Source organism: Felis catus, chromosome A1 (assembly GCF_018350175.1).
Source record: "Felis catus isolate Fca126 chromosome A1, F.catus_Fca126_mat1.0, whole genome shotgun sequence".
In the NCBI taxonomy this organism is placed as follows: Eukaryota; Metazoa; Chordata; class Mammalia; order Carnivora; family Felidae; genus Felis; species Felis catus.
Window position 1 is genome coordinate 86,731,972 of NC_058368.1, and position 22,026 is coordinate 86,753,997.

General features: G+C 34.4%; 1 protein-coding gene across 1 annotated transcript; it reads right to left on the bottom strand.

The window, feature by feature from the left end:
- Positions 1 to 1,514: 1,514 nt before the first annotated feature.
- Positions 1,515 to 2,444, bottom strand: LOC101093328 (olfactory receptor 14A16-like). Its single transcript, XM_011283236.2, has one exon. It carries the CDS (start codon positions 2,442 to 2,444, stop codon positions 1,515 to 1,517), a length of 930 nt encoding a protein of 309 aa, XP_011281538.2.
- Positions 2,445 to 22,026: the final 19,582 nt, after the last annotated feature.

Sequence of the window (22,026 nt, forward strand, 5' to 3'; positions counted from 1 at the left end):
TTAAATAATTGTAAATTGAATATATAATGATCAAAAGGTGTTATATATTTCCAAATAAACATGAAAACTCAGTATTTTGCTTAAATATTCTCTCCCCAAATCTGGTTTAAAAATGCTCAAGAAATAATGCTTTTTAAGTTATAACATTAAAATGACAGAGAAGTGAAAGAATATATATATTACTCTATAATATAATATAATATAATATAATATATTTATAAGTATAATATATCATAATATATTATATTATTATATAATTATAACATATTAATATTATACATTATATACATACATACACAACATAAATATATATATCCTAAATAGAAAGATAGATAGATAGATATAGATTAAAATAAAGCATTGTTATACATGTTATACACACATACACATATAAATGTATAACAAGCTTAATCCATCTTCATCCACTGGAGGGAGGTTGAATAGGCAAGGGTAACACTTGGGCTCAGATTCAGTGGTCCTTATTTCTATACCAAGATTATCACAAAAAATGTAGAAGTTTTATGTTTTTTGTAAGTAGTAGGGTTATCTGATTGGGAAGAGAGGTAGATTATAAAGTAGTTTGAGAAGAATTCATAATTGAGTAGATGTAAGAAAAAATAAATTTATTTTTGAACAGAAAAAGAAAAGACCAAAAAAAGAAAAAAAGTAGAAATAAAGAAAAAAATAAAAATGATACAAATACAATAAATAACAGGAATGAAAAAAAAAATGATTGAGGAATGAGAAAAGAACAAAAGAAGAAAAGAAAAAAAGAGATTTAAGAGATGTGTTCAATATCATTTCAATGTTGGGTAATTTTAAATTTATTTATAACAAAATAAAGCGTTCCTATTGAAATTCTGTTTTGAACCAGGTCTTTCAGATGAATGCTGTCATCATCATCTTTAGATATTCTTAATTCTTGAATGAACAGTAACCACAGCAATTTTACTACTCCTTTGATGGATTTCCTCTGATACCCACCAAAAAATATTTAACTAGCATAACCAAAAAGATTCTCTAAGTTCAAATTTTAAGATTTATGCAAATAACTTGAGAAAACAAAAAAGAATGTTTTCAATGCTCAACGAATACAAACTTGCCATTTAGTAAGTAAACCTGGATACTTACGAATAATTTAAAAAATATGAAACCTCATTTTTACTTTTACTATATTCCTAGAATAAAAGTAAAAGGTGCCATATTTTGTGACTACCCTGAAAAAATTATGTGATCATAATGCACTTATGAATACCATGATAAATACAAATTATTTAGAATGTTACCCTAGTAAAATACTGTGATATACAATCAAAACAGGAAAGAACCATTTAATCAAAATTTTTCAACACCCTAGACCACTACATAAGAGAGTTAAATTTTACCCTGGTACCCTGTTAGGCAACAAATTACGGAGGTTTTTTTGGACCTGCAAAGGGAAATAGAGGCATCTCTTTGGAAATAATTATTGTCAATAAAATTATTCATTTTAATGAAATTTTACGTATTTAAATTTAAAAAGGTATCCTGAACAGTTTCCCAGATATCAGTTTGCCCAAGGCCATTTGCACATCCCCGTTTCTGAGGCTGTAGATGATAGGATTCATGATGGGGGGTAACACAGTGTAAAGCACTGATATCAACACTTTCACTGAAGATGAAGATTTAAAATTTTTAGCTAAATATGTGATGCTTCCAGAAAAGATAAACAGTGTCACCACGGTGAGGTGGGGCAGGGAGGTGGAAAGACATTTCATTCTCCCATTTGCAGATGGGATTCTTAGAACGGTAGAAAAAATGTGAACATAGGATACAATCAATAAAATAAAGCATATAAACCCAAAACAACAACTACCAATTATAAATGCATATTCTAGAGTTTTCTGTCCAGAACAAGCAAGTGTGAGCAGTGATGGGACATCACAAAAGAATTGGTGCACTATGTTGGAACCACAGAAACGAACAGAAAATGTTCCTGCAGCATGAATGGATCCATAGACACACCCACTAACCCATGATGCTGTCACCATCTGCACACAGGCACCTCTATTCATGATGGTCTCATAGTGCAGAGGACAGCAGATGGCAGCATAGCGGTCATAGGACATCACTAGGAGAAGGGTGTACTCTGTGCCAGCAAGAAAAATAACAAGGAAAACTTGTGAGGCACATCCTATGAAAGAGATGGAATGGCTGTTGGTCAAAGAGTTCATGACAGATTTGGGGACAGTGACAGAAATGTAACAGATATCAATCAAAGACAAATTCTTTAGGAAAAAAAACATGGGGGATTGAAGATACTGGTCAATGGTGGTGAGGGTGAAAATGAGGAGGTTCCCCATTAGTGCTGCTAGGTAAACCAGGAAGAGGAATGCAGCATAAAGTCTCTGTAGCACCTGATCGTCAGGGAATCCCATGAGCAAGAACCTTGTTATGTTGGTCATAGTGGCTTATTTCTCAGCCACGCTAATTCTTATCTGCAGAAATAAAGATGACACTGATAACTAGTCCTTTCAGATATTGTCATATCATCTTTACTTGACCTTTGGCAATGTTTGGTTCTGAGTGAGGTGTAGCTCATCAGAATACCAGCACAGAGATACACAGCATACAGCAATAGCCCCCTACCATCCATATTGAGATATTTACACAGAGGTCAATGAGCACATAGCCCCCTACCATCCATATTGAGATATTTACTCAGAGGTCAATGAAATATGGTTGGCTTTAAGGACAATTTAAAGAGGCAGAAAATCCAGTAAAGTTCCGACTGTTGGTTAGTAGAACAAATATATATATATATATATATATAGCCTTAGGAGTCTAACAGAGAGTCATAAATCCTTTCAGACAAATCTCTCTAAGAAGTAGCTAACAGGGGCGCCTGGGTGGCGCAGTCGGTTAAGCGTCCGACTTCAGCCAGGTCACGATCTCGCGGTCTGTGAGTTCAAGCCCCGCGTCAGGCTCTGGGCTGATGGCTTGGAGCCTGCTTCTGATTCTGTGTCTCCCTCTCTCTGACCCTCCCCCATTCGTGCTCTGTCTCTCTCTGTCCCCAAAATAAATAAACGTTGAAAAAAAAAAAGAAGTAGCTAACATACTTCACAGGTGCAGCTGAAAAAAACAAAAATAAAGTTACCTTCTATGATGACTCCTTCTAGAGATCATTGGCCAAATACTGCTCTTAACCAAAAAATAAATAAAGTAAAAATATAGGGGTGTCTGGATGACTCAGTCTGTTAGGCGTCCAACTTCAGCTCAGGTCATGATCTCATGGTTCATGTGTTGGAGCCCTGTATTGGGCTCTGTGCTGACAGCTCAGAACCTGGAGCCTGCTGTGGCTTCTATGTCTCCCTCACTTTCTACCCTTCCCTCGCTCATGCTCTGTCTCACTATGTCTCTCAAAAATAAATGAACATTGAAAGAAATTTAAGTAAAAAAATAAAAATATAAATGTTTGTGTTTGTCAAATGAGATTAGGCAGGCAGAAGGCAGAATAGAAGAGAAAAAAACTGGGTTGTTAATTTTTCTACTAGATATTAACATTAATGATAAAAATAGAAAATGCCCAAATTGTCACATCCTGAATATTCATGATAAATCAATTCCCATAATATGTTATTTACTCAGTCCCTATAACATAACACCACAACGGTGTCTTGACTATGACCATAAAATTAGTCTTTCAATAATCACTTAATAATGAGTCAAGGCTACTTCTATAATCTGTTGTCTCCTTGATTCTAACTTTCATTTAAACAAAACATAGGTGGTCTAGGAATACAGAGACAACAAGTTTGATAACTGGAACATTCTCCATTCTCCTTAGTTCTTGAAACAGAATGGTGAGCAATGTCATCACCAATTATTACAGGTGATATACATAGCAACATTAAAATTCCTTCTTCCTGAGGACACAGGAAAAAAAAAACCTGGAGCAAATTTACCCCTAAAAGTATGTGCTTTTTTCTTTCTTACCATTCATTAAATGTAACAGTTCAGTATAAAGTGAGAAGAGCCAAGTAAGTACTTTGAGATGTGGCACATATTTCTGTTCCATCCCTTAATTCTGTGTTCTCATATGTGTGAAAGAAATATTTTGTCTTAAGTATCTTCTCTGAGAAGATACTTTCATTCATAATAGCTGCTTTTTCCACAATCAGCCATGCTTGATTATCTCTACAATTCACGTGTAATTGCTGAGTTGCAAGCTTTATTTCAGTCTCCAACATTGTTCAAGTTTAATAATCTTATGGCTTTCACACGAGATTGTAGTTGCATAAATGGAATGGGAATTAATTAGAAGAAATTACCAAGTTTTTGACTGTAGTGAGCATCCCGTGAGGAACCAGAAGGCAACCTTAAAACCCAGACCTATGACAACTCAGAAAGACAATTTATTTGCTTCTTGCAATTTTCCATGCTAAGCATATTACTACAAGTCTACAAATAGTTTCAGGATGTGCCTTTCTATATATTGATGTGTTATGAAATGAAGATTTTAATGGAAAGAGAACATTTGAATTCAAGAATTGAAATTTTGATTGAGGACCATACATTAAGTCATGGATGCTATTTTGCTTTATTTCCTTCCAGTTCTGTTTTGGTTTTTGTTTGTTTGTTTGTTTGTTTTTTGTTTTTCATTTTTAACACAGGTATACATGCAAATGTTATCCATGTAAAATACCAAGCAATGTAGGAAACCATAATTAAAGTGAAACTTATCTCACTCCCACTTGTCTTCCCAAGGACCATAGGAGGTAGAAGATTTGGAATGTGAACCCAATACACATCCTGTGACTTTGGATACATAATCATAAAAATGCAACATCTGATATTCACCATGCATGATTTAGAAACTTACATTTTACACACAACAATATTTCACATGGCTTCCTGTTTTATGTAATAGCATACTATTAAATATTATGGATATTCAATATTTTGGCAAGTTTATTTTCACCATCATATGTAACCTTATGATTAACATCATTTTATATACTTTGCCTGTGGATGTACGTGCATGATTCTTTGACTAAGTCTCTTGAAAGGTAATTAGTATATATACAATATGGTCATATCAATTTTTAATAGATTCTACTAAACTGTTTCTTAAAATGTGTTTAAGTGTCTATTCTTACCACATGTTCAAGCATTTTGCATTAAACAATAGATCAGACTATTTCACGTTGTATTTATATTTATGCATTAATTTTTTTAGAGAAGGAATGAGAGAGCATGCAAGTTTGGGAGAGGGGCAGAGGGACAGAGGGAGAGAATCCCAAGCAGGTTCCATGCTCACTGCAGAGCCCAATGCAAGACTCAATCCCATGACTTTGGGATCATGACTTGAGGAGAAATCAAGATCCAGACACTCAACTGACTGAGCCACCCAGGGGCACGCAGACTATGTAATATTTTAATTACTATTTTTAAAAAATGCTTATTTATTTTTGACAGAGAGAGAGAGAGAAAGACAGAGCATTAGTGGGGGAGGGGCAGAGAGAGAGGGAGACAAAGAATCCTAAGCAGACTCCATGCTCTGAGCTGTCAGCACAGAGCCCAATGTGGGGCTCAAACTCACAGACCATGAGATCATGACCTGAGCCGAAGTCAGATGCTCAACCCACTTAGCCACCCAGGCACACTTTAATTACCATTTTCAATTTGTTAATATACATAAACAAAAATTTACTGTTTTAACCATTTTTAATATACAGGTAAGTGGCATTAAGTAAATTTACTATGTTGTGCAACAATCACTACCCCCCACCTCTAGAACTTTCATATTCTCAACTAAAACTGCATACCCATTAAAAATAATAACTACCATTGGGTTTTTGATTTGCATTTCCTGATGATTAGTAATGTTGAGTAAATCTTTATGTATCTGTTGTCCATCAATACTACTTCTTTGGCCTAATGTCTATTCACAGATTCTGTCCATTGAAAAAACAATAATGTTAATTTATTCTTGAGAGAAGGAGAGAGAGAGAGAGAGAGAGAGAGAGAGAGAGAGAGAGAGAGAGAGACAGAGACAGAGACAGAGCATGAGTGAGGGAGGGGCAGAGAGGGAGACACAGAATTCAAAGAAGTCTCCAGACTCTGAGCTGTCAACACAGAGCCAACATGGGCCTCAAACTCACAGACCACAAGATCATGACCTGAGCTGAAGTTGGATGTCCAACCAACTGAGACACCCAGGTGCCCCTATTCTGTCCAATTTTTAATTGGATTCTTGGTGTTGAGTTATTTAAGTTCTCTTTATATTTTGGATCATTTTCTTTAAGGGATATGATTCTGCCATTTGCAACAACATGGATGGACCTAGCAGGTGTTGTTCTAAATGAAGTAAGTCAGACTGATAAAAACAAATACCATATAATTTAACTCATATGTAGATTTAAATAAATAAATAAATAAGAACGCAAACAAACAAACAAAAAGAAGAATCAGATCTATAATACAGAGAACAAACTAATGGTTGCCAAAGGGGATGTGAAGAGGGGAATGGGAAAAAATAGTTAAGGGGAATGGGAGATACAGGCTTCCAGTTATGAAATGAATAGGTCATAGGAATAAAAGGCACAACATGGGAAATAAGTCAATGATATTGTAATAGATTTGTATGGTGGCAGATGGTAGCTGCACTTGTGGTGAGCATAGCATAACTTACAAACTTGTAAAATCACTATGTTGTATACCTGAAACTAAAGTAATATTGTGTATCAAGTATATTAAAATAAAAATAATAAAATAAATACCTCCCCATTAACTCTTTCTACACATGTGACAACTACTGTTGCACTTTCTGTCTCTAAGAATTTGATTATTCTAAGTACCTCATATAAGCAAATCATACATTGTTCGTACTTTATTTCATTATAATGAAATAATGGCAAAAACTTGTGGTTTTATGTTGTATTTCTCTAATCATTAAATAACTTACTATGTGCTTATAGGTCATCAGTATATCCTCTTTATGGAAATTTCTATACAAGTCTTTTGCCCATGTTTTAATGAGATTGTTTTTATTCTTGTTTTTCAGCTGTAGGAGTAATATATGTGTTCTGATATCAATCCTTATCAGAAATATAATTTGTACATAGTTGATAATATTGTTCATTGCAAAAATATATATATATATATTATTTCTATGAAGTCCTACTTGTCTAGTCTTTATTTTGTTGCCTGTGCTTTGTCATAACCAAGAAATCATTTCCAAATCAGTTGTCATGAAACTATACCTATGTTTTCTTCTAAGAGTTTTATAACTTAAGTTTTATTTTTAGCTATTTTATGTTTTTGCTTTCATTTTACATTATTTTTTGAGGTTAGTGTAAGGTTGGGATCTAAAATATTATTTTGCATATAGATATTCATTTTGCAGATTTAGTTAGCCAAAAATGCTCTCATTTACCTTCTAGAAGCTATGTTTTTGTGACCAGTCAAGACACACCAAAATTACCCAAATTGCATGCAGTGTATACATTATATTTAGACTCACTATCTTTTCTTTTTTCTTTCTTTCTTTCTTTCTTTCTTTCTTTCTTTCTTTCTTTCTTTTCTTCCTTTTTTTTTATCAGCTGTAGCTGGATTTTCTTAACAGCCTAAAGTTCAATTTCTCTTTTTGAGCTTGAAACTCCTAAAGCACTCTTGTAAAATTTGGTCTAATTAATATTGTTTTTACCTATTCACACATTCTCTATCATTCAGTTATTAAGTAAAACAAACAAACAAACAAACAAATGAGCAAAAGCCTAACTTAAGCAAACCATTCAAATGCAACTGTTTTAAAATTTCTATAATTTAAATAATAATAATATATATTTCCCAACACCAGTTTTTTTAAAAGACTGTCTTTTTTCCTTTGAAGATTCTTTACTGCTTGGTTGAATATTAGTTGACCAGATAGTTGTGGGTCTGTTTCTGGGTTTTCTATTCTGTCCCACTGAACTGTGTGTCTGTTTTTGTGCCAGTAGCATACTGTCTTCATGACTACAGCTTAGTAATATAACTTGAAGTGCAGCATTGAGATGCCTCAGGCTTTTCTTCTTTTTTAAAATTGCTTAGCAAAAAAAAAAAAAAAAATGAAGCTAGACCACTTTGTTACACTATACACAAAAGTAAATTCAAAATGGATGAAAGAACTAAATGTGAAACAGGAAATCATCAAAATCCTAGGGAACACAGGCAGTAACCTTTTTGACATCAACTGTAGCAACTTCTTACTACATATGTCTCCTGAGACAGGAGAAATAAAAGCAAAAACAAACTATTAGGATTTCATAAAGATAAAAAGCACAGTGAAGGAAACAATCAACAAAACTAGAAACCAACCTTCAGAATGGAAAAAAAAATATTTGCAAATAACTTATCTGATAAAGAGTTAGTATCCAAAATCTATGAAGAACTTATCAAACTCAACACCCCCCAAAAAAACACCCAAATAATCCAGTTAGAAATGAGCAAAAGACATGCATAGACATCCTCCCAAAGAAGACAAGGGGATGGCTAACAGCCACAAGAAGAGATATTCAATATAACTCATCATCAGGGAAATGCAAATCAAAACTACAATGAGATATCACCTCACCCCTGTCAGAATGGATACAATTAACAACACAGGAAATAACAGATATTGATAAGGATGTCTACAAATAGGAGACTTTTTATACTGTTGGTGGGAATCTAAACTGGTTCAGCCACTCTGGAAATCAGTATGGAAGTTCCTCAAAAATAGAAAAATAGAATTACCCTATCATCCAGCAATTGAGAGATATTTACCCAAAGTATACAAAAATACTGATTTGAAAGAAAACATGCACCCCGATGTTTAACAACATTATCAACAATTGCCAAATTATGGAATGAGTCCAAATGTCCATCGACCGATGAATGGGGAAAGAAGATGTGGTATTATATTATTATATTATATTATATTATATATATATATTATAATATTAAATATATATATACTATGAAATATTAGTCATCAAAAAGAATGAAATTTTGCCATTTGCAATGGCATGGATGGAGCTAGAGAGTATTATGCTAAGTTAAATTAGTCAGAGAAAGACAAATACCATAGGACTTCACTCATATGTGGAATTTAAGAAATGTAATAGATGAACACGGAGGAAACAAAAGAGCAAGGCAAACAAAGAAACAGACTCTTAAATATAGAGAACAAACTAAGGAGTGCTGGAGGGAAGTTCACAGAGGGAAGAGTTAAATGGGTGATGAGTATTAAGAAAAGTACTCATTTTGTGGCACCTTGGTGACTTAGTGAAACTTCTGACTTCAGCTCAGGTCATGATCTTGAGGTTTCCAAATTAGAGCACTGTGCCAGACTCTGTGCTGACAGCTCAGAGCCTGGAGCCTGCTTCAGATTCTGTGTCTCCCTCTCTCTCTGCCACCCCCCATTTGCACTCTGTGTCTTTCTCTCCCTCTCTCAAAAACAAATAAATATTTAAAAAATAAATAAATAAAGTAACGTTTGACTATAGATAATTTTGGGTTTTGTTATTTAGAAAATATGACATCTGTAAAGAATAGAAGCTTTATTTTCTCTTTTCCAATTAAATAAACTTTAATATCATTTCCCTGTCAATTTCAATGATTATAAACTCTGTCATATTAAATACTGAGCACATAGATGGTTCTCAACCTTATTTGCTCCAGTTATAAGGATAATTATCTAATAATTCCTTATTTTATTGGTAGTTTTATATATTTATATGATCATGGACTGAATTCAATCATAAATATTTTAGGTTTACAAAATTGCAACATTCTAAACAGTGAATAAATATATAGTATACAGGGTATAATTTGAATATATATATATAAAGCATACAGTATGAATGCATATATTGCATATATATGATATACACATATGCATATATAATCCTATAATAAATAGGAAAATAAATACACATAAATAAAACATTTATTTAGCAAAAAATTATGTGCTGAATCAACTGATACTCAGTGGTATGCAATTTATAATAAGAATGTAATGTAATTTTTTTCTAGTCTTGACATTTACAAAAAATAAAAGGTGATTTCAAATTATCTATGGCTAGAGATACAGGATAAAGGAAAACACTTGTCACTTGGTAGTAGAAATTCACACACATTTTTTGAATTAATTTAATAGAATCTAAATTAGATTGAAATGGTTAAGAGAAAGGAAGATGGTGGAGGAATAGGAAGACACCAGGCTTGCCTCATCCCATGAATTCAACTAGGTAAAAATACCTAAATACTTCAATAATCAACCTGAAGACTGACAGAAGAAACTCCACAATTAAAGATAAATAGGAAGCCATATTGAAGAAGATAGGAAGTGCAGAGATGTGGTTTAGGAGACAAATGGATCCTGAGACCATGGTGGGGAGGTATCTGTAGTCAGAGAAGAAAGAGAGATGGTCTACCACACAGGAGAACTCACACAGGGCCACAAATCCCCCTAGAAATTGGCTGGAAAAGTGACAGGGGTCGAATTTTGTGAGACTTAAAACCAGCAGAGCTTAAAGCCTGGTGTTGCAGAAGTCAGCAAGTTTGCCTGGGGGGGGGGGGGGACCAGTAGGCATAGGGCTGCTCTTAGAGAGGACTCAGGGCAAACAGCCTGTACGTACACAGTATGGAAATAATAATCTAAACAGCACTTGGGGCACAGGGCAGGGATGATATTTGGTCATCTCAGAGCATGTCCCAGACAAGTAACATTTATGAAGATATTCCTCCAGAAAACAAACAAACAAACAAACAAACAAACAAAACTGGCAGGGACAATTTCTCTCTCCCCAACCCTTCAGTGTAAGCAAAGGGTTATCTGCAGGAACCAGTGCAATGCCAACCCTTGCTACCTCACTTGCTTACACCCAGCCTCCACCCTCTACTGCTCTGGCAGAACTGCCCTTCCTAGTCAGTCACACTTGCTTCAGTCTCAGCATGGTGAGCTCCCTCCCATAGAAGACAAGAATGAGCCCCTGCCAAAACTTTTTCATGATCCAAGAGTTTTGCAGGGCCTCACTTCTGGCAAAGGTGGTGAAAGGTCATATTTCACAAGCAGACGAGAGCATACCTAGTTAAAACTCACCCCATTCAGGTCAGGGACAAAATATCACCCACAACAGGCAAAGAGAGCCTTTTCAGATCCTCTAACCTGAAAACAATAAAGTGACCAGAACACACAGCAGAGTACACATAGCACACACTGGAGATGTTACATAAAACATGAATGAGATTATGGGGAACAGAGGACACTATGTGGCAGATCACTAAGGACATCTTTTTCATAAGGCCATTACCCTCAAGAACAGCAGTTGTGGCTAACTTCCCTAGCACACAGAAACAGATACAGACACTTAGACATAAAGAGAAGATAGAGAAATTTTCTTAAATGGAAGAACAGGACAAGGACAAGCCCAGAGATCAAAGTGAAGCATATATAAGTAGCAGATTTGATACAGAATTTAAAGTAGTGACCATAAAGATACTTGCTGGACCTGAGAAAAAAAGGAGAAGGCATCAGTGAGACCCTTAACACAAAGATAAAGAATAACATAAAAGAAATAAAATATTCAAACACAAAATGAGAAACACACTTGATAGAATGAACACCAGGCTGGAAGAAGCAGAAGGATGAAGTAATGACCTAAGGGCTAGAGTAAAGGAAGGTAATCAAACTGAACAAAGGAGAGAAATAATTATGCACAATGAGAATAGACTTGGGGAACTCAGTGACTTCATCAAACATAATAGTATTTGTATTATAGGGATCCCAGAAGAAGAAGAAAGAGGAAAACAGGGGCAAAAAAATGTATTTGAAAAATAATAGCTGAAAACTTTCCTAATTTGGGGAAGGAATTAGATAGCTAGATCCAAGGCACACAGAGTCTCAGACGAAATCAACAAAAGCAGATCTACACCAAGACAAATTGGAATTAAGATGGCAAAATGTAATGATAAAGAAGAAAATATATATCAGCAAAACAAAAGAAGACAGGAATATAGTAGGGGAAAACCCATAAGGTTATTAATAGATTTTTCAGCAGAAAATTTGCAAGCTGGAAGGGAGTGGCATGATATATTTAAAGTGCTGAATGGTAAAAATTTGAAGCCAAGAATTCTCTATCCAGAATAGAAAGAGAGATAGTTCCCAGACAAACAAAAACTAAAGGAGTTCATGACCACTAACCCACTCCTGCAGAAATGATAAAGAAGACTCTTTGAGAGGAAAGGAAAGACCAAAAATACAGTATAAAAGTAGGAAACACAAAAGCAGTAAAAATAAGTATTTCTGTAAAATAAATCAGGCAAGGAACGAAAACAATAAAAGGATGTAATAATATGACACCACATACCAAAAACGTTTGCAGGAGAGGAATAAATAACAGGTTGAAACTTAAACAGCCATCAAATTACTATAGAGTGCTATATGCAGAATATGTTATATGCAAACCTAATGGTAATGACAAATCAAAAACCAATAATAGATATACAAAGAATAAAGAGAAACAAAACCCAAATATATGGTCAAAGAAATCCAGCAAACCATGAAAGAGAGAAAAAAAATGATCAGAAAAAAACACAAAACAAGTAATAAAAGTCAATGTATACATATCTATCAGTAATTCCCTGGAATGTGAGTTAAAAGAAACAAAAACAAAAAACAAAAAAAAAAAGCCAAAACAAGACCCATCTATATGTTGCCTAAAAGAGAGCAATTTCAGACTTAAAGTCATATGAAGAATTAAAGTGAGAGGATGTAGAATTATTTATCTTGAAAATGAATGTCAAAAGAAAGACAAAGTCACAATACATATTTCAGAAAAAAATAGGGTTTTTTGATGAAATAAATTTTAAAACAATGACTGTAAAAAGAGACAGCGAAAGACATTTTATAATAAAGGAAACAATCCAGCAAGAGGATAATAAATGTTTATGCACCCAGCAAGGGAGTACTCCAATACATGAAACTGTTTATAACAAACAGAGGAACTAATCAAAAGAAATACAATAACACAAGGGGACTTTACTGCCTACTTACATCTAGAACATCTAGAACAGAAAAATCTAATCTTTAAGTCAAGAAGAAAACAAAACTTTGAAATACACACTGGAAAATGGATTTAACAGACATATTCAGAAAAGTGCATCCTAAAAAAGCAAAATATACATTTTTCCAAGTTCATAAGAAATAGTCTCCAGAATGTATCACATATTGGCCTACAAAACAAACTTCAGCAAGCTTAAGAGGATTGAAATCATATCATGCAAATTTTCTGAACATAATACTATAAAACTAGAAGTCAACCACAAGGAAAAAGCTGGAAAGACCACAAATCCATAGAAGTTAAATAGCAGGCTGCAAAACAATGAATGGATCAGCCAGATAAATCAAAGGAGAGATAAAAAAGTACATGGAAATATGTAAAAATGAAAACACAATGTCCCCAAACCTCTGTATGAGGAAAAAAAAGCGGTTGTATGGGGAAAGTTTATAGCAATACAGGCCTATATCAAGTGACAGAAAAATCTCACATAAACAACCTAACCTTACTCTCAAAGGGCCTAGGGAAAAAAGAGAGAGAGAGACAGAGAGAGACAGAGAGAGAGAGAGAGAGAGAGGGAGAGAGATCAATGAAACCAGGAGCTAATTCTTTGAAAAAGTCTATAAAATTTTTAAACATCTAGCCAGACTTATCCAGGAAAAAAGAGACAGGACCAAAATCAATAAAATTACAAATGTGAGAGAAGAAATAACCAACACACAGATATACAGTGAAAACAGAATATTATGAAAACATATATGCCAACAAATTTGCCAACTGAGAAGAAACAAATACTTTCCTAGAAACATATAAACCGCCAAAACTGAAGCAGGGAGAAATATAAAAATGGAACAGACTGAAAACTACCAAAGAAATTAAGGCAGTAATCAAAAATCTCCCCAGAAACAAAAGTTTAGGACCAGGTGGTTTCAGAGGTGATTATTACCAAACATTTAAAGAAGAGTTAGTACCTATTATTCTAAAAATATTCCAATATTTTTCGGAAAGAAGCAAGAAAAGTCTCAAATACACGACCTAACATTACACCTAAAGGAGGAAAAAAAGGAACAGTAAATGACGCCTACAGCCAGTGGAAGGGAAATAATAAAGATTAGAGCAGAAATAAATGCTACACAAACAAACAGAACAGATCAAGGAACTAAAAGCTGGTTCTTTGAAAGTATTAATAAAATTGATAAACCCAAAGCCACACGTACCAGAAAGATAAAGGAAAGGATCAAAGTAAATAAAAGCACAAAGGAAAGAGGAAAGAACACAACTAACACCACAGAAATATAGTTATAAGAGAATTCTATGAAAAAAAATATGCCAACAAATGAGACAGTCTGGAAGAAATGGACAAATTTCTAGAAACTCACAAACTACCAAAACTGAAACAGAAAGAAATAGAAAATGTGAGCAGACCGGTAGGAAGAAAAGAAATTGAATCAGTTATCAAAAACCTCCCACAAAACAACAGTCCTAGGCCAAATGGCTTCCAAGGGGAATTCTACCAAACATTTAAAGAAGAGTTAATACTTATTCTTCTCTAACTCTTCCAAATAAATAGAAATAGAAGAAAAACTTCTAAACCCATTATCTGAGGCCAGCATTACCTTGATTCCAAAACAAGACAAATACTCCACAAAAAAAAAAGAAAATTACAGGCCAATATCTCTGATGAAAATGGATATAAAAATTCTCAGTAAAATACTGGTAAATTGAATCCAACAGTACATTAAAGATACGTTCACCACAATCAAGTGGGACTTATTCCTGGGCTGCAGGGACGGATCAATATTTGCAAATCAACCAATGTGAAATAACATATTAATAAAAGAAAGTTATTTGGTATAATTTCAGTCTTCCTAAATTTTTAAGAAATTTATTGCAGCCTAACATATTATCTATGTGGGTGAATATTCCATGTGGGCTTGAGAAAAATCTTTATTTTCCTATTGTTGGACAAAATAACAGGTACATGTTTATATGTCTATTTGGCCTAAAGTATAGCTCCAGTCCATTTTTAAAATGTATTTCCTACATGGATGATCTATCCATTATTGAAAGTGAATATTGAAGTCCCTTACTATTTTTGTATTTCTATTTCTTTCTTCAGATATGTTAATATTTCCTTTGTATATGTTTTGTGCTTCTATAATGGGTGCACATGTATTTACTATTGTTATACCTTCTTGATACACTGACCTATTTATATAATGACTTTCCTTATCTATGTTACAATATTTGTCCTAAAGCCTATTTTGTTTAATATAAATATGGTTACCCTATTCACTTTTGATTTCCACTTGCATAGAATAACTATTGCCACTTCCTCCTTTCTAGCCTGTGTACTTTTAATGCTGAGGTTAAGTCTTGTAGGCATGATAAAGTTGTGTCTTCTAGTTTAAAATCAATTTAGCTACTCTGTCTTTTGATTGGAGTATTTAATGTATTTACATTTAAAGAGACTCTTAAAAACTGAGAATAAACTGATGGTTGATGGGGGGGTGGGAGCAAGGGGAAAATGGGTGATGGACATTGAGGAGGGCACCTGTTGGGATGAGCACTGGGTGTTGACAATACTGGCTGTCAGCACTGGTGTTGACAATTTGACAATAAATTTCATACTTAAAAAAAAGAAACCAATTTGACAATACATTTCATAAAAAAATAAAATAAACACACAACTTAAAAATAAAAAAAAGTAATTATATTAAATGCTGAATTATTATTATCATCTTATTATTTTTTGGCTGATTTTTATTTTACTTATCCCTTTGTTTCACATATGTTGTCTTTGTAATTTAATAATTTTTGTGGTGTTATAATTTAATTTCCTTCTGTTTATCATTTGTTCATCTACTATACATTGTGTGTGTGTGTGTGTGTGTGTGTGTGTGTGTGTGTGTCTACTGTGTGTTTACTATAGGGCTTATCTAAAACATAGTTATAACAATCTATATTAACTGATAAACTCGATCATATACCAACATTTTATTTCTTTAATTCCCCTTTACATCGTTTGTTTTGATATTGAAATATATATTGTTTTATATTGTGTGTCCATTAACACATTATCATAGCTATTGTTATTTTAATAGTTTTGCCCTCTAACCTTTATATGAAAGCTAAGTGATTAACTCACAACCATATTACAGTATTAGAGAATGATGCATCAAACTATATACTTACCTTTATGAATGTGTTATATATTTTCATGTATTAGTGTTTTTTATAATAATTTAAGCTTGTAGAACTCATTTTAACATTTACTTTAATTCAGATTTAATGTTAAACTACTTCTGCTTTTGTTTGTTTGGGAAATTATTTTTCCTCAATTCTGAAGAACAACTGTTATAGGTAAAGAATACTTGGTTGGATCTTTCTTTCTTTCTTTCTTTCTTTCTTTCTTTCTTTCTTTCTTTCTTTCTCTTTCTTTTCTTCTTCTCTTTCTCTCTTTAATTTCTTTGATTTTTGTTTCTTTCTTTCCTTCAATATATCACCCTACCTCTCCTGGCCTGTATTGTTTCTTTCTTTTTCTTTTCTTTTTTTAAGTTTATTTATTGAGAGAGAGAGAGAAAGAGAGAGAGAAAGAGAGAGAGAGAGAGAGAGAGAGAGAGAGAGAGAGAGAGAGAGAGAGAACAGTGGGGGAAGAGGCAGAGAAAGAGAGAGAGTGAGAGAAGGCAAGAGGGAGAGAGAATCCCAAGCCGTCTCTACACCACCAGCGCAGAGCCAGATGTAGGGCTTGCACTCACAAACTGCAAGATCATGACCTGAGCTGAAGTTGGAGGTTAACAGACTGAGCCACAGGGGACAATTTGGCCTGTATTTTTACTTCTGAGAAATATGCTGATAGATTATTTGTTACCTTGTATGTGAGGAATTTCTTTTTATAAAATTATGTTTTTTGTCTTTGTTTTATATAGTTTAATTACAAATCTTGGGCACCATGAGCTTTAATAACTTGGATGTCCATCCACTCTCTGGATTTAGGACATTTTCAGTTAGTATTACTTTAAATACACTTTCTTACACTTTCTCTCTTCTTCTGGGGCTTCTGTAGTGCATGTGTGCGTGTGTGTGTGTGCGTGTGTGTGTGTGTGTGTGTGTGTGTGTGTTTCCTTGATGATATTCCCTAATTGTGTTAGTTTTCTTTTTTTATTTTTTTTATTAAAATTCTTTAATTTTATTTATTTTTGACAGAGACAGAGTGTGAGCATGAGCTGAGGAGGTGCAGAGAGAGAGAGAAGGAGACACAGAATCCAAAGCAGGCTCCAGGCTCCAAGCTGTCAGCACAGAGCCTGATGTGGGGCGCGAACTCACAAACCGTGAGATCATGACCTGGGCTAAAGTTGGACACTTAACCCACTGAGCCACCCAGGTGCCCAATTGTGTTAATTTTCTTTACTCTTTTTCATTCTTTTTGTGTGTTTGTTCACCTCTGACTGGTTAATTTTATATGACCTGTCTTCAAGTTTGCAGTACCTTTTTTTTCTTTGTTTGATCAAATCTATTCTTGATTTTTCTGTTGCAATTTTTAAAAATTTCATTTACTATTCTCCAGAGCTCCAGAATTTTCATCTGGCTCATTTTTATGATTTCCCTCTCTTGAATTCTATTTTTTTCTTTATTGTTTTCTGTCTCTGTTGATTTGTTGTAGTTCTCACTGAGCTTCTTTATAATAGATACTTTGAATTATTTAGGAGGCAAACTAGAATTCTTTATCTTGAGGGGACCAATTACTAGAAAATCATTATATTCCTTTGGTGGTATATTTTATGGATTTTTCAAATTCCTTCAAGTCTTATATTACTGTCTTGCACTTGAAAAAGTAGTCACCTCCTCTAGTCTTTAATGGATGGCATCAAGCAAGAACTATCATCCGTCAGACCTACTAGGTATTCAGGTTTTTCCAAATCTCTTTCTTCTATATACAGACTCCACACTTCCTGTTTCCTTTTTTGGAGGAATCAAGATATTATGCCTTCTCTTCCACCTGCCAAGTGAGATAAGTGCTGGAAACCTCTTATTTGTTTCCCCTATTGTAATGCTGAATGTTTAAGTTTATGTACTCATTCTAATCCCACAGATTTGGGTCACCTTTATATACATGTTCACTCACTGTCTGCAAACTCATTATTTTTTTTGTTTGTTTGTTTCCCTCTGAGAAATGCACAGGGACTTGGCCATAAGGCAGGATGTGTGTGTGTGAATGAAGCATGCAGAGCATGGAGGGTACCCATGAACCACTTGGAAGATCTGCATGTGTAATGTAACAAATGGCTCCTGTGTGTGCTTCATGATGGAGTCTTTGAAATGGCTAATAGGATACATCTACTTTTGATGCATTCTGGCCTTTCTTACTGTTTCAGGCCTGTCCCCACCTCTCACTTTGGAAATCACCTCAGTATTGTGCATGGTCTCTTTGGCAGTTTCCCACATAATGTAGAGATAGGAGTGCTTATTCACATGCTCTTACTTCCCTCTTTGGAAGACATTTTAAAGCAAGAGGATCTCTCTTGACATGGATCTGTGCTGCCATAGGAAAATGGTGACATGGGTAGAGTGAAATATTCCCTTTCCCTCTTCAATGCATTCAGTCATGGACACTTTGCTATAATGGTTTGCTTGACCTTTGGTACTGGACTCCTGGGCTCAAGCAAAGACATTCTTATCCATAGGTAATTATTAAACCTGGTGCTTTCTGGGGGTAAAATGTTATAAAACTCCAATTCCATGATTTGGTAACATCAGTCAAATTGTATAAGACTTGAAAATAAATTGTATATAGTAGCCAAGAGTTAAGTGGGAAAAAATGACATTTTACTTACCTTTTAAAAAATGTTTATTTATTCAATTTCAAGGCTTAACAGGTAGAAAGGGAGAGAGAGACTCTCAAGCAGGCTACGCACTGTCAGCACTTAGCCTGGCAAGGGGCTTGATTTCATGAACCGGGAGTGCCAAAATTAAGTCAGACACTTACCCAACTGAACCACCCAGGCTCCCTGATATTTTACTTAATTACTGTACATACATTGGTAAATTCAGAATTGGGAATAATTTTGACTTTAATGAAGAATTATGAGTTTAGTTATGCAATTAATCAATTTTAAATTGCAATAGTATTCTATGTGCTTCTGAAAAATGTTTTAAAAAGTCGGTAAAAAAAACCTAGTAAGATCTTACTTATATCAATGTATATGCCTTTTGCATTTGTATATTCCAAATACACAGGAAACTGCAAATAATGAGTACAGGTAACATACCTGATATTTCCCCCCAAGGAAATAAAATACAGCAGAGATTTAAAAAAAAGGGAATTTAAGTTTCTCCATCATCTTATATCTTACATATTTTATATGGTGTAAGGAATGATGTCCTGCTTATGACAAATATTTTTAAAAATCAAATAATTAGCAAAATAAAAAGAAAGAGTCAATCACTTTTGTTCAAATATGAGTTTATAGGTGTAATGCCCGAAGTTCCGAAACCTCCCACAAAAGTCCACCAGAGTCGTAAGTCAAAGCCAAGCGGCAAGGGTCGCTTATTGTAGGTTCGAACCTGGTCCTCTGCGCACTCGTCGCTGGTGACGCAAGAGGCCACGATCAGGGTTGGTACAGTGTTTTTATAGACAGAGACAAATAGCACAGGGGAGGTTTCAAATTATGAGGGGCCTGATTAGTTGATTTTAAAGTAAGGACATTTGTTGTTCTCTGATTGGGCGTCCTTTGTCTGTCCTTTGGCGGGAAGGCTTTGTCCGTTACTTGTGGCGGGAGGAAAAAAGGGGGAAGGGGGAAGGGGGTAGGTGAGGAATGTGTTAAGCAAGCAGGTTTACAGAAGCGAGAAATGCCGGTTAGTTTATGTACAATCACTCATTCCATTACATATCAGACTACATTTAGGAAGGTTTACAACCCATTCTACTACACAGAGGGTTACATTTAGGAAAGGCCTCACAATGCTCGTAGCAAACAGCAAGCAAAACAGACTTCTCAGCAACTGTATTTCTTATCAAAGATCCATAATAAGCAGAAAAGAGAACTTTAGCTTTAAACTAAGGCAGGGCTGTCATTTGGATTTAAAGCTGTTCTTTTCATAGGGGCACCTGAGTGACTCAGTGAGTTAAGCGTCCGACTTGGCTCAGGTCATGATCTCATGGTTCACGAGTTTGAGCCCCAAGTTGGGCTCTGTGTTGACAGTTTGAGCCTGGAGCCTGCTTGGGATTCTGAGTCTGCCTTTCCCTGTGCCCCTCCCCTTCTCCCATTCTCTCTCTCTCTCTCTCTCTCTCTCTCTCTCTCTCTTTCACTCTCTCTCTCTCTCTCTCTCTCAAAAATAAACATTAAAATTTTTTAAAAATATTAGTTTATGAACTGAAATCAATCCGTTACCTGACAAAGTAAAGTTTCACAAAGGTCTATTAACAGTATTCTTGTTACTAATTAGAAGGTTTCATGGTATGCAGCCTTACTGGGGGAAAAAAATCTCAATGTGGACCTGATTGCTTGCACTTCCAATTTCATATTGTATGTGATGACAACATGAGACAATCAGAGCATATGGTTAATGCAGTTAATTAGCTCTCATTCTAGTTAGTCGATTGTAAATACACACAAAAATCTAAGACCCATATAAGTGCCACTGAATCTGTGCTCCAGCGGAGAGGAGACTGTCATTCAGCAATGCACTGGAAACCAGAGCAATAGCAGCATTTAAACAGAAATTTTTACCTGTTGGACTAAAGATCCAGCTTTCAACTTTGATTCAGAAGTGAGAAAGTGTACTTTGTTAGCTTCATTTTTCTCTTTAAGGTCCACAGTGTCTTAAATAATTGACTCCTAAAATTAGGGAAACTGGATTTGTATTAGGTAAGTGAATTTCTTTCAAACCTCTATGCATTCATTATAAGCATCCCAATGTAATTCCAGCTCTGTTGATATGTCTAAGTAGGTAAGTTTATTTCACCGTTTACATTCCACTTTCCTTCATGAAAATAAGATAGTATTGTATTTTAATTTTGTTTATTAGCTGCCTAGTAGTCATGTGTCCTTATTGAAGGAAAATACATAATTCATAATATATAAATACTTTTTGGATTTGATTGACCTCAAATAAATCTTACATATTTTCTTCTTAAAGTCTTGATATTAATGTAGTGATTTTATTGTGACCGTGATTACACTCAAAATATATATTATTGTCACAGTCTCTATCATTGTCACAGAAAAATATACAAAGATAATATTCAGCTCTACCCATCTCTTCCCTCCTTATTTACCTATGCTGTAATAGGATAGAGATAAGTAGAGAAATAACCTCCCCATTATTCATACTGAGTTTTCAAAACATAAGAGAGACTGTTATAGAGGACAATCTGAGCTTTCTTGGAGAGAAGGTAGGAGGAGGATGGGCTAGAAGGGAGATGGTCATAACAGAGGGGACTTGTGATGAACATTGGATGTTATATGTAAGTGGTGAATCACTAAATTGCACTCCTGAAACTAATACTACACTGTATGTTAACTAACTAGATCGTAAATACAAACTTGAAGCATAAATAAACCAGAAATGTACCAAGAACACAGTTCACAATGAACTAAAGCAAATTTCCAAGAATTTCCAAGAATGGGTAAAGAACTTAGCCATTTCATTCCAAATTTTCCTGCTACTTTTAACCTATTCCATCAAGGTAAAAAAAAAAAAATCCCTCATCTATGGATGTCTGAGGTAATATTTTCTATTTTATGCATAAATTTTAGGATATCACATGAAAAAAATTCCTCATCTGACTAAATGACTGTCTTAATATAATACTTTCTCTATTCATTGAAGAAATTATAGTCTGCAAGATTTGCTTTACCTCAGAATAACTTCACAATAAACTGAAAACAGAACCAACAAAAAGAGACAGATTCTGAAGATGACAAGAATTTTTTTTCTTATGTTTCCAGATAAAAGAATCATC

Coding starts and splice junctions, on each gene's coding strand:
- LOC101093328 (XM_011283236.2), bottom strand. CDS start 2,444: ATGACCAACATAACAAGGTTCTTGCTCATGGGATTCCCTGACGATCAG.